This window comes from Brienomyrus brachyistius, chromosome 3, assembly GCF_023856365.1.
Source record: "Brienomyrus brachyistius isolate T26 chromosome 3, BBRACH_0.4, whole genome shotgun sequence".
NCBI classification, from domain to species: Eukaryota; Metazoa; Chordata; class Actinopteri; order Osteoglossiformes; family Mormyridae; genus Brienomyrus; species Brienomyrus brachyistius.
In genome coordinates this window covers 1297436-1310662 of record NC_064535.1, presented here as the reverse complement: position 1 = coordinate 1310662, position 13227 = coordinate 1297436, and the positions used below count along the sequence as shown (strand labels likewise).

Sequence of the window (13227 nt, the reverse complement as noted above, 5' to 3'; positions counted from 1 at the left end):
TGGTCAAACTCCTCCAAAAGCATTTTTACTGTGTCTAGCTATGGTGGCCAGGTCCCGCGAGTGACAACATCACTCTCCTTTGTAGGCAGCTTGCTGTGTCCAGACTGTTTCCTGATACTATATGTATGTATGTAAGTGCTTTTCCACCCTGGATGCTTGCAAGGTAAATGCAGGTTCGCCTGGCTGAACAGCAGTGACCTGCTCACAGGTAAATGCAGGTTTGCCTGGCTGAACAGCAGTGACCTGCTCACAGGTAAATGCAGGTTCGCCTGGCTGAACAGCAGTGACCTGCTCACAGGTAAATGCAGGTTCGCCTGGCTGAACAGCAGTGACCTGCTCACAGGTAAATGCAGGTTCGCCTGGCTGAACAGCAGTGACCTGCTCACAGGTAAATGCAGGTTCGCCTGGCTGAACAGCAGTGACCTGCTCACAGGTAAATGCAGGTTCGCCTGGCTGAACAGCAGTGACCTGCTCACAGGTAAATGCAGGTTCGCCTGGCTGAACAGCAGTGACCTGCTAACAGGTAAATGCAGGTTTGCCTGGCTGAACAGCAGTGACCTGCTCACAGGTAAATGCAGGTTCGCCTGGCTGAACAGAAGTGACCTGCTACCAGGTAAAAGCATGTTTGCCTGGCTGAACAGCAGTGACCTGCTCACAGGTAAATGCAGGTTCGCCTGGCTGAACAGCAGTGACCTGCTAACAGGTAAATGCAGGTTTGCCTGGCTGAACAGCAGTGACCTGCTCACAGGTAAATGCAGGTTTGCCTGGCTGAACAGCAGTGACCTGCTCACAGGTAAATGCAGGTTTGCCTGGCTGAACAGCAGTGACCTGCTAACAGGTAAATGCAGGTTCGCCTGGCTGAACAGCAGTGACATTCTACAAATCATGGTCCCACTTCACTTTTGTCACACCATCTGCTTCCCGTCATATACTGTCACTGTATTAGTCTTTCATTGTTCAGTGTGCATCCATTTCATTTAAGATTATTTAACAGCAGTTCTGCATATTATCTGCAAATGTTCTGCATATTATTTGAAATATCAGTGTCTTCTTGATGTGTGTTTATATTCATGAGCAAAAATGCTATTTTTATGATAAGGTTTAGTTCCTACAATTTCTTTGATGCTCCCAGAGGAAAATAAATTTAGCACAAGCTTCAGTGCTGATTGTGATTTTGACATTTGCTGTTTAATATTCTGCAGCCATAGATTAACCACACTTTTTTCCTTGAGACACTGAATACATAAACAGATTTTAACACAATCCTGAAAGACATAGATGTTTAAACTCTTTTTAAATCACAGTAACATATTTCGTTACTGCAGTGTGTACAGCTAAGCTTTCTGCAGCTAATCCACATTTAACGTATGATTAAACTTAACCTAAACTTGATATATAGGGTGTATTATATTAAGCAAATTTAACATTAAGAAGTGGTCATTAAGCTTTTCTGTGAAAGTCCGTGAAATATATTTTTTTAATGTAGTTTTATGTTTGGCTGAATCTAGTTTTTAGCAATAAGTGACATTTTGATGGGAATGCTGTAGCGGCCTGACCTGAGGACCTCCTTTACTACAGGGGGCGCCAGCTCGACCTGTAGGCATTCATGATATTGTCCATGTTTCATCAGAGTCTTCTAGTACTTTCTTCAAAAGTAGTTGAACATATGAATGTATACTTTTTACAAAACTTTTCAGTTTCACACATTTTACCCAGCATCCTTTGCCGTATACCCAGTATATGGTAAAGAAGAGGGAATTAATTGTCTCTTCGCAGCTGAGCGACATGTCTGTTCCTGACTGTGCTGTGGGGTAAATGGGCTGCACTTGGTCGCCATCTAGTGAGAATTTGGTATAACGTCACGCTGTGATGAGTTAGTTCATGGGTAGGTGACCCTGATCCAGGAGTGCCAGTATCCAGCAAGTTTTGTATCCTACCTGATGAGTTGCTATTGGCCTGAGATCAGGTGTGGCTCATCAGAGACCAGGTAGGATGGAAAACCTGCTCTGGATCCTGACACTCCAGGAGCAGGGCTGCCTACCCGTGGGTTAGTGGATCAGTCCAGTACCATGTGTTTGACTTCCTCCAACTCTCGTTTTCCATGGCTGTGTGTAACACTTATGTGTTACTGAGATGCCCGGGAACCCCACTGCTAGACCTACATATTTATCATTCACCTTATTTAACAGCATAGGCTTAAAACGATGAATGGAAAACTCGTATATCTTGATTAGGTAATAGCCGTGTGTTAAATTTCAGGAGAGTCTGTCACATTAGTGGTAAAAAGGAAACTGCCAGAATTTTTTTTTCCCATCTGTAACCTGTTCTGCTTCATTTTTAGTACTGAAATGAGATCATGCAAATAAGAGGGATTTACAAAAAAGAATGAAGGCTATTGAAGTGTTTCATAACGGAGATTCAGGATTAGTTATGAAGTACTCTGCCTATTATAATTCAGTGTTAAACTCACACAGTGCACCTGTTTATAATCACAGCCTACAGTTTTGTGTACTTCGATGTGATTGGTCATGATCGACTAATGGCTTTCCTGCGTGAGGTTGGATCTGTGACAATGTCATTGTTTGGTGGCGTGCAGGTGGGTGGGCAGACCCTGGGCAAACAGGATGAGGGGAGGGCGGCCCCGCTTGCATGCCGCGGGCGCCTCCCTCCTCGCCCTTTGTTCTCCCCCCCATACAAGTCTGAGAGTGTCCGTTAATCAGTGAAGGCGAAACAATTTTTTGACAGAAATCATCAGTGACAGAAGGCGTCCTGAGTGCAGCATGGCAGTTTCTTTCTGGATGGTCTTTAATGAAGATACCGGTTAAACATGCCAGGGTCACAGCGTTCCTAACTAAAGATTAACTTACTTTTAGTGCAGATATAATTTCATTTCCATCACTAACTGATATTATAAGGTCCCATTACTCAGTTTTGCATTTTCATCTTTACATGGAAGGTAAGTTGGTCATAAGAAACAGGTATTTAGCTTGTTAATACAGGATTTGAATGGATGACTTCTGACTGTCTGGGTTTCAGAAAGAGCTGTTTTAGGGTGGATGTGGATTCATGCATGAGGCTGCCTGTCACTGCTGTGGCTGATTAAGAGGGCCAGGGAACTGATGTGTGGCCATTGGTCTGCTGCTATAAAATGGAGAGGGAGATAATTGGTGTTAAACTCATCTGTACCTATCATGCTAATAACATCAAATGAATGCAACACACAGACAATTGTGGTGCTTCTGGGAAAGAGAAACCTAGAGGCACTGACCTGGCCAGAGGATAAGCTTAGAGGCACTGACCAGACCAGAGGAGAAGCCTAGAGGCACTGACCTGGCCAGAGGAGAAGCTTAGAGGCACTAACCAGACCAGAGGAGAAGCCTAGAGGCACTAACCAGACCAGAGGAGAAGCCTAGAGGCACTGACCAGGCCAGAGGAGAAGCTTAGAGGTACTGACCAGGCCAGAGGAGAAGCTTAGAGGTACTGACCAGACCAGAGGAGAAGCTTAGAGGCACTGAGCAGACCAGAGGAGAAGCCTAGAGGCACTGAGCAGACCAGAGGAGAAGCCTAGAGGTACTGACCAGACCAGAGGAGAAGCCTAGAGGCACCGACCAGGCCAGAGGAGAAGCCTAGAGGCACCGACCAGGCCAGAGGAGAAGCCTAGAGGCACTGACCAGGCCAGAGGAGAAGCTTAGAGGTACTGACCAGACCAGAGGAGAAGCCTAGAGGCACCGACCAGGCCAGAGGAGAAGCTTAGAGGTATTGACCAGACCAGAGGAGAAGCCTAGAGGCACTGACCAGACCAGAGGAGAAGCTTAGAGGCACTGAGCAGACCAGAGGAGAAGCCTAGAGGCACTGACCAGACCAGAGGAGAAGCTTAGAGGCACTGAGCAGACCAGAGGAGAAGCTTAGAGGCACTGAGCAGACCAGAGGAGAAGCCTAGAGGCACTGAGCAGACCAGAGGAGAAGCCTAGAGGCACTGAGCAGACCAGAGGAGAAGCTTAGAGGCACTGAGCAGACCAGAGGAGAAGCCTAGAGGCACTGAGCAGACCAGAGGATAAGCTTAGAGGCACTGAGCAGACCAGAGGAGAAGCCTAGAGGCACTGAGCAGACCAGAAGATAAGCTTAGAGGCACTGAGCAGACCAGAGGAGAAGCCTAGAGGCACTGAGCAGACCAGAGGAGAAGCTTAGAGGCACTGACCAGACCAGAGGAGAAGCTTAGAGGCACTGACCAGACCAGAGGAGAAGCCTAGAGGCACTGACCAGACCAGAGGAGAAGCTTAGAGGCACTGAGCAGACCAGAGGAGAAGCCTAGAGGCACTGATCTGAGCAGATAAGAAATGCTGAAGTACTGATAACTAAATTTTCACTCCCTAGTTGCCATGTTTTCAGTTTGGGAGGAACCACAGCAAAGCCACTGGCTCAGCCTGGGAATGTGGCTTTGAGGCCACAGCTCAGCGGGACTCTGTGCAGCCTGTTTAGCAGAATGCAGATGTAACTGGATGGAAAGCGCTGTTCTCTTTCATGTGTCGAGGTTTGAATTGACCTCCAAGATGAGTGGCCTCCTTATACCCCTGCTTACAGCTGCAGATGAATGGTGTGATTGTGTAATGGTGAGTTAATTTTGTAATGTTACAGTTTTACAGAGTCAATGCAAACACTGGACCACATACAAATGTAATAGTATATGTATAGTACAACCTCTGTTGAAATTCACTGGCAAGAACAGCAGTGATTTACTGTCAACAGCTGAATGGGGAAAAAAATCTGTTTTAATTTCAAATAGTGTATAATATAAATGTGTAAAATATAAATGTGATTTTAAATTTACGCAAAAGCTGACGGTGTATCAGTGCCGGTGCCGTGTTATTCTCATGGAAGATTATGACCCTGAATATCAGTGTCTGATCAGATACGAACAAATCAGACGAACCTGGGCTTTTAATGGACTAGTTAAGGTTACCGTTGCTTTTCAGTGCTTCGGGCGGTAACACTTGTTGCCGTGCGACCACAGATCTGATTCAGCTGCACATTCAATACTGACCGGATTGCTTATATTTCAGATTTATGCAGGTGGCCACTTTGTATAAGTGCAGGTACCGCTATGGTCATAAAGAAGAAATCCAGACAGCCGGAATGATTCATCATTGCACGTTTGGTCCGCAGGGCATTAAAGGACTACCCTCCTGCGTCACCGGTTAGCAGGGCTCGTCCCGTACCTAGGCGGCTACACCCGACTTGCCTTCATAGGTTTAACGTGCCCGCCATGTCCGCCTTCCCGTTTTTTATCCAGCATCATCACTTATTTTACAGTGATCCATGCGGTCTGAAAACGCGTCTGCAATTAACGCGTGTGATTTCAGCTGTCTATGTACCGTATGTAAACGGGAGTAGCTAAAACCACAAATAACCATTGAAATCAGCACTTATTACTATCAAACGCCGTTCTCCTTATAGCAGTTGTATTGCATGCGAATCCTCTCTGCCTCATGACAACATAAACATCCGCGCCCTTCGGCATCATAGGGCTACCGATCGACAAAGGAGAATAGCGCTGCTTGGAATTGCGATTGGATTTCCGATGCTAAAAAAAACAAGACAGACAGACACCGGATAGTCTGGGGGAGGCGCGTCGGAACGGAACCGCCGAGTCCGGCGCTGCTGCGCATTTTAAATCGGGTTTCTCTTGGCCGAAGCGCCCGCTTTCTCCGGGAGATTTGGCATCATCTGGACCTGGCTGTCAGACAGCAAAGGGCCGGTGTGGGAATATTACATTGTCAGAAGGGTGTGGCTCTGCCGGGGGAGGCGGCATGACACATCGGCACGGTGCCTCTGTCTAACCGGCAGCCGGAGCGCTGATCTGGGCTCTGCGCCGCGCACCACCATGTACACAGCGGTAAGTCCGGGTCCAGTCCTGCCGTGGGAGCCACATTCAATCCATCCCACCAGCGGCTGCTTCTCGGGCTTCTTAGCATTTTATGTTGATCGCGGGTTATCGGGAGCTTGTGTTTGACTACAGGCCGTAGCCTTTAACTCATGTGCATGAATTTTGGAGCTTTTCTCGCACCCTGGCGAGAATAAAGCCTCGGCACAAGCACGCATGACTGCCCCCATTCACGGGACTGTGTTGTCATATTTCTGACGAGAGGGGAAACAGGCAGCGGCTTTTCCTTTCTATTGTCTCTGCAGAGCTCGGGCTCCGGGAACGCTTCCCTCCGCTGCTCCATGTCCTCATCGGCAGATTTCTCGGACGAGGATGATTACAGTTTCAAGTCGGGCTCGGCGTCGCCAGCGCCCGGGGACACACTGCCCTGGAACCTGCCGAGACACGAGCGGTCCAAGAGAAAGATCCAGGGTGGATCGGTGCTGGATCCGGCCGAGAGAGCCGTACTCAGGATCGCCGGTGAGTGCCGACATTTCCCTGCTTTATTATAGGACGCATATTTTGTGTGACTGTTATTGGCAAAATGATTTTTGCCGTCGTTTTCCAGTTGTTATTGCTGAAATCCTGATTTTTGGCGACATTACTGCTTGTTGTCTGGTTATGTTTCGACCCGGAAAAATGTACTATTACTGAGTAGGTGGTCATTCGGAGCTTCGGGATGTTGTGGCTTATTGTGTAGCGTTTAAAGTAGTCGACTCGCTTGTGTTTATTACTAACTGTTAAAAAGTTAAATATACAAATGAATGCCAAGTGCAATAAGCGGAGCCCATGGCCGTAAGGGATCCCTCGTTTAGACGTCGCGCCTTGACCTGTAGCACAGTCGGTTGCATTTTATCTTCAATTTCCTGTTCAATTTAGCGGTGAATAGAAAGTGTGGAAAACTGCAACTGTTAGCTAGTGACATCTGGAGGAACTTTTGGTTTGGTTTGGTTTAATCAAATACACATAACATAACATATCACAACATAAACAGACGATGTGCTGCTTTCAAAGAAACTATCGCTTTATACTAGAGGTGTGTGTCAGATTGGTACCTGAAGGCTAGCCCACACTGGGACGTGGATCTGTCCAGGACCTTGTGCTCTTTCGACAAATGTGTAGTTTTATTATAGCGGAGTGTTGACTTTATCGAATATGAGGTTATATTAGCATATACAATAATATAATGTAACCCTTATTATTGAGAAACGTGCGCTTTATGATGAGTCAGAACAGACTGTGGTAAACATCCAGCTGAACTACATGACGTCAGGAATGCATAGCCTATACGGATTTATTTTAAACTTTTTTCCCCACAACACTGAAACTATGGCGCACGTTTTTGAATCGTGACTATTCTGGAGGATAAACTGCGCTGCTTACAAATGAACACAGCAAGTGATATATTTAAATTTGATTAAAAAATTAAATGAAGCAGTGGGCAGTGTGTTTGCATGCACACGGGGTGTGGGTCTTAGGGAAATGCCCGGTCATGCTGGATCCTGGTGACAGGGGAGCTGATGGGGGGCGCTAGGACCTCCACGGAGCCCATGGCGACACATGTGGAGCCGCACAGGACACACATAGAAATGTCTCGGTGCGTTTAAAATGTCCGGCTGCTAAGCACATGAGTCAAGCAAAAATGTCTCAAGCCTCAAGTGTGGCCGTTCACGTTGACACAAGAAGTGCCCGTTTGTCGCTGTGAATGTAAATATACGCACGTGTGCACTTACCATGGGCTAATTAATATAAATCCAATATTTGTAAAGGCATATACGGAATATAATAGGCTGGAAATCAGCATAACGCCCAGCGTTGTCGGCAAACTATGTCCTGCGGCGTCCTGCGTTTTTAAAAAGAGGGGGGCTGTCGGGGGCTGTCGCTGGGCTACGGGGACGCGCAGTCGTGGTAACGCGCCCCAGCGCTCAATATGGGATGGCATTCATCAGACCTCCACACCGCCCCGCCCCTGCTGAAGCCGGGCGCACGGCTGACTTCTCCTATGAAACCAGAGAGGAAGTCTCCACTGCTGGAGGCTGACGGCCGGGGCAGGCGTGGGGGGACAGAGCGGGGCGTTTCCTTTAATAGCAGCGTCCCTCCGCGGCGCAGACCCGAGCCTCCTCCAGCCCTTGTCCCGAAGCCGGCGTGCCCCACCCGCCGCCCTGCTATGGCTCACTTCATACCGGCCGCCGCCTTCATGCTGGCGGACGAGAGGGACTACCTGCAGGCGTACGAGGACGTGCTGGAGCGCTATAAAGGTACTGCAGGGCGCGCATGGCTATAGGAGCAGTATAATAATTATTATTCCCGAAGCGCCGTTATTACTCAGTCGTGGTTTTCAGTGAGAGCTGCTCGGGCGCCTCCCAATCTCGCTTTGACAGGACAGATTGCTGTCAAAAGTAATAATACTTTAAGAAGCCTTTTCTGAGTCATTAACCTATGATTACTTGTGGTTGTTTAGTGATTGGTAATATTTCATATTAACGTTATTTTAGCAATAGTCTTATTTAGACAGCCTGCTCAAAGGGTTTTTTCTATTTTTTGTTTTTCGGGAAAAAAAACGCGGATTCTTAAATGCATTAATAAGGAGCAACCGGCTGTAGTTTTGATTTTCAGGGAGAGTCCGGTGTGCCTGTGAGGTTCGACATTAAAAACGGTATCTGCTGAAGTGTTCAGTCGGGCTTAGATGTGGTCGGCCGCCTACCAGCCCATGGTTACGGGAAAGCCGCTAAAGGCATTAGTATCTCTTGTCATCCATTCGCGCTGAAGCTTTCCGTTAGGCTAACATGACGTCACCCGATCACACACTGGCTGCCCGAGGTCCGATGGAAACTCCGATGGAGGTGATTTTAGGCCCTGGTTTTACTCGCCCGGCGGGTGCCAGCCATTCCTTGCTGATATTTCGGCTGTGGGAATCCCACCACACCAAGTTTCACACGTGACCAGTGGTCCCGGCTTCCCGCAGCGGCCCTAACTGGTCTCTGGTCCAGGCTCTGCTGCATTTCTCAGCTGTTGATGGTGTAACTTGCAATCTGTCACCAGTGCCAAAGTTCAGCTTCCTGGACTGAAATCTAATGGAACAATGTGATGCAGCGTCATGGAATGTGTTTGCAGGAGTCGCCGAGCGCAGTAGCATTTTTCCTGTGCCTGTGGTACCTTTAAGCTCCCTGGAAAGACCCTGTTACATCTGTGACTTATAAACACGTGGTACCATGTATGACTTTTTGAAGAATAACTTATTAAACCTTGTAGTTAAGTGAATCTCACCACAACTTGCCATGAGGATGTTTGTAGGGTGGCCTGTAAGCTCTTTGCTAATAACATAGAGGGTGGGCGGGGGGCAGGGAGGGCTTGGGGGTTGGGGTGGTATCACATGAGTGGAAAAGTGGATTGTTAAGACAGGAGATTCAGTTGGCAAAAATAAATGCCGTGTTTGGGCAAATATGCTGCGTTTCCACACGGCCGTGCCGGGTGAGAAGCATCTGTTTATGCTGGGCTGCATCCCGCGTGATGGGATGCATTCCTGTCTCTCAGGGGGGTGTCATTCCTGGCAGGACTGTACGGCGTTCCCCTTCACACTCCGGGGACTTTCCTGTGCCCAGTGTCATCCTCCTATCAGCTGCCGCGTCACCTAGGAGAGCCTTGTGTCATTTTGTCATATACACTTATTTCACTACATTTGAGGATCAAGATCAGGAAATGGTGGCATAAACAGAGACAGCAAAGCATGCAATGAAACAAGTAACACAGCATTTGAAACCAATTACTTGAACCTAATTTAAGTTTTAAAACCCTTAACAGCACGTAAACACATCCAACGTGACAGGAGTTTGAAGTCTTGGAGTCTTTTGGAGCATTTCCATTTTCCATGCAGCTGGAGCAGTTAGTGTGAAGCCACCTTCGGCAAGCGTGGTGCAGATTTTGGGAACAAGGAGATGCGAACAGTCCCTAGAGCGCATGGAATAGGTACCCACGTTGGAAAGGTGATCTCCGAAGAGAGGGTTCTCGGGGGCCGTACCTTCCCCAGGAAGCAAGCAAGCGCTTATGTGTGTGTGTTTCTGTGTGTGTGTGTGTGAGCGGGTATACCTATCCTTATGGGGACACAATGTCCCCATAACATGATAAATATCAGTTTTTGTCCCTTAAAAACTCCTGTATTTTGCTTGGTTACTTATGGTTATGGTTAGGGCAGGTTGGGGGTTAAGGTTGTCTAGTTAGCGTTAGCATTTTTCCCATAGAAGTGAATGAGCGGGCCCCATAAGGATAGGTATACCCTACACGTGCGTGTGTGTGTGTGTGTACATGGACCAAGAGGAAGAGCACATGGGGGCGATTACCTTTTGTGTGAATGAGTCCTGAAAACCACAACAAAAACTAGTTTAGAAGAGGGGTGAGCGAAGGCATAAACAATATGCTGAATCACAGCAATGGCCGCACGGTGCGGTGAGGGGGGGTTGTGCTGGGAAAGGCTGCTCCTCACTGGGCGGCCTCCTTTCAGCCTGGCGTCACAGATCGATAGGTCCATCCATCCATCGATCGATGGCTGTCACTCTGTGCGTGTTTTAAGAACAATGAGGCCTGAGGGTTATTCTCCATTTATTTTTATCGTTTAAGTGAAGTGTGTGTGTGTGTGTGTGTGTGTGTGTGTGTGTGTGTGTCTCCTGTAAAAGGCGTCTTTCTCTGAAGCTTCAGACTGCAAGGCGCTGCAATAACCATGTGTCCCGTGGGACACTGAACATCAGCTTCCCCTCGTGTGAGCCCCCAACCCCCCCACCCCCCGTACAAGTTGTTCTGGAACAGCAGATAGACCAGTGTGTGTCTTACCAGTCAGCACTGGTCTTTCAAAAATAATACCTCGAAGCTTGCTGCCATGTCATGGGCCTTCCTGCAAAATGGCCGCTTAATCTGTCATGTCAAAATTGATGTTTTGGCTCACAAGAAGCGGCACTTCATTCCAGTGCATTTCAGGGGGTCATGTCAGTATTTGCTGTATAAAATCCCGTTTCTGTGTCCGATTGTTCTGGAAAGCTGCTGTTTGCCTGAGATGCTGACAGGAAATGTATCAGAGTGTTTCCACATCTGTGGGAAACTTACTTCACCTGGTATGTCGGTTCTGAGACAGTGGGAGTTTTTAGGCGATATAGGACTGTGAACTGCGTCTGAGCTGTTTTTCCCGAGACATTCTGGGAGCCTATCTTTGGGCACCTGAGCGTCGTGTAGGCGTGACTCTGCTGAAATGGCTGAGATAACCAGTGTTCACATGCTTCTGAAGGTCTCCTGAAGGTGTGTACTCCATCACCACTGAACGGAGACTTACTTCTGCAGAGCTAATGAGTTTTTATTTAGTCTGGAATGATGAATATATAATAGAAAATGTAACACATCGTGAGGCAAGGCCCATGTTCGCAGTACGTCATTTCCTATATGTTCTGTCATAGAACAGATAAAGGCAGTTAAAACATTTTTTGACAATTACCTAAAACTCAAGTGATAAACAGCAGTTATGAAACATTTCGCTGCTGAAGCATTCCTGAAACGTTTCTCTGTGTGAATCAGTGACTCCGAGACAGTGGGGCAGCTGTTCTCCAACAAAGCAGCCTGTTCTCACAGTATCCCACCAGCACTGCTATGTTTCCATCGTTTACTTCCAGCCTTAATGCTCGTTAGGAGAGACGAATGTCTGGCATGATGGCAGCTGTTAAACAGGGTTTCTCCTAGTGATTGTTCACTAGCAGGCTTGTACTGGTGTCTGTTAACTACTGTGGCCCTCTCTTAACCAGCTGGTTTGTGCATCCGTCTGTTAACCAGCGGGTTTGTGCGGCCGTCTGTTAACCAGCGGGTTTGTGTGGCCGTCTCTTAACCAGCTGGTTTGTGCATCCGTCTGTTAACCAGCGGGTGTGTGCGTCTGTCTGTTAACCAGCGGGTTTGTGCGTCTGTCTGTTAACCAGCGGGTTTATGTGGCCGTCTCTTAACCAGCTGGTTTGTGCATCCGTCTGTTAACCAGCGGGTTTGTGCGGCCGTATGTTATCCAGCGGGTTTGTATGGCCGTCTGTTAACCAGCGGGTTTGTGTTTCCGTCTGTTAACCAGCGGGTGTGTGCGTCTGTCTGTTAACCAGCGGGTTTGTGCGTCTGTCTGTTAACCAGCGGGTTTATGTGGCCGTCTCTTAACCAGCTGGTTTGTGCATCCGTCTGTTAACCAGCGGGTTTGTGTTTCCGTCTGTTAACCAGCGGGTTTGTGCGTCCGTCTGTTAACCAGCGGGTTTGTGCGTCCGTCTGTTAACCAGCGGGTTTGTGTGTCCGTCTGTTAACCAGCGGGTTTGTGTGGTTGTCTCTTAACCAGCTGGTTTGTCTGGTTATCTCTTAACCAGCTGGTTTGTGCATCCATCTGTTAACCAGCGGGTTTGTGCGGTCGTCTGTTAACCAGCGGGTTTGTGCATCCGTCTGTCAACCAGCGGGTTTGTGCGGCCGTCTGTTAACCAGCGGGTTTGTGCGGCCGTCTGTTAACCAGCGTGTTTGTGCGGCCGTCTGTTATCCAGCGGGTTTGTGCGGCCGTCTGTTAACCAGCGGGTTTGTGCGTCCGTCTGTTAACCAGCGGGTTTGTGCGGCCGTCTGTTAACCAGCGGGTTTGTGCGTCCGTCTGTTAACCAGCGGGTTTGTGCGGCCGTCTGTTAACCAGCGGGTTTGTGTGGCCGTCTGTTAACCAGCGGGTTTGTGTGGCCGTCTGTTATCCAGCGGGTTTGTGTGGCCGTCTGTTAACCAGTGGGTTTGTGCGTCCGTCTGTTAACCAGCGGGTTTGTGTGGCCGTCTGTTAACCAGTGGGTTTGTGTGGCTGTCTGTTAACCAGCGGGTTTGTGTGGCCGTCTGTTATCCAGCGGGTTTGTGCGTCCGTCTGTTAACCAGCGGGTTTGTGGGGCCGTCTGTTAACCAGCGGGTTTGTGGGGGCCGTCTGGCTCTTTCCGCTCGGATCAGCACAATTCACGTGATGCAGAATTGCTGTCGGGACGGCTGTGGCGGGTTTTGGCGTCAGTGTGTTGACATTGCTGGTGATATGCGATAGCCTGCATGGGGTGGTTGAGTGTGCAGGTCATCAGTGTAGGGGGGGAGGGGGGAGCTCCTGTGCCTTGTCACCGCTGTTATGCAGCCATCATGCTCCTCCTTCAAGTTCACCATCTTGATTTGTCTGAAAGTGCTTCTCTGTTTAAACTCCTCCCCCAGAGTGAAGGACTCACAGACTGCCTGAGGGGGGTCCGTTTTTATCCCTGTAATATCTTGGTCATAGTTCGTCACAGACAGTAATGTGATTGGCT

At 48.5% G+C, this 13227-nt stretch overlaps 1 protein-coding gene and 1 long non-coding RNA gene across 11 annotated transcripts in view; both read left to right on the top strand.

Moving 5' to 3' along the window:
- The window catches only part of dst (dystonin), a 128759-nt gene that overhangs the window by 6228 nt on the left and 109304 nt on the right, over positions 1-13227 (top strand). For 8 of the 10 annotated variants that reach the window (XM_049007802.1, XM_049007803.1, XM_049007799.1 and 5 more), the window contains exon 4: positions 6187-6400. In XM_049007802.1, the coding sequence (XP_048863759.1) occupies positions 6187-6400 (214 nt within the window). Of the gene's footprint in view, positions 1-5536; positions 5894-6186; positions 6401-7835; positions 8179-13227 lie in introns of those variants that run through there. The other 2 variants (XM_049007793.1, XM_049007791.1) reach the window with 2 other exon arrangements.
- On the top strand, positions 2983-4345 carry LOC125738637 (uncharacterized). The gene is made up of 3 exons (XR_007396878.1): positions 2983-3446; positions 3540-3570; positions 3757-4345. It is a non-coding gene; the product is annotated as an uncharacterized LOC125738637 (long non-coding RNA).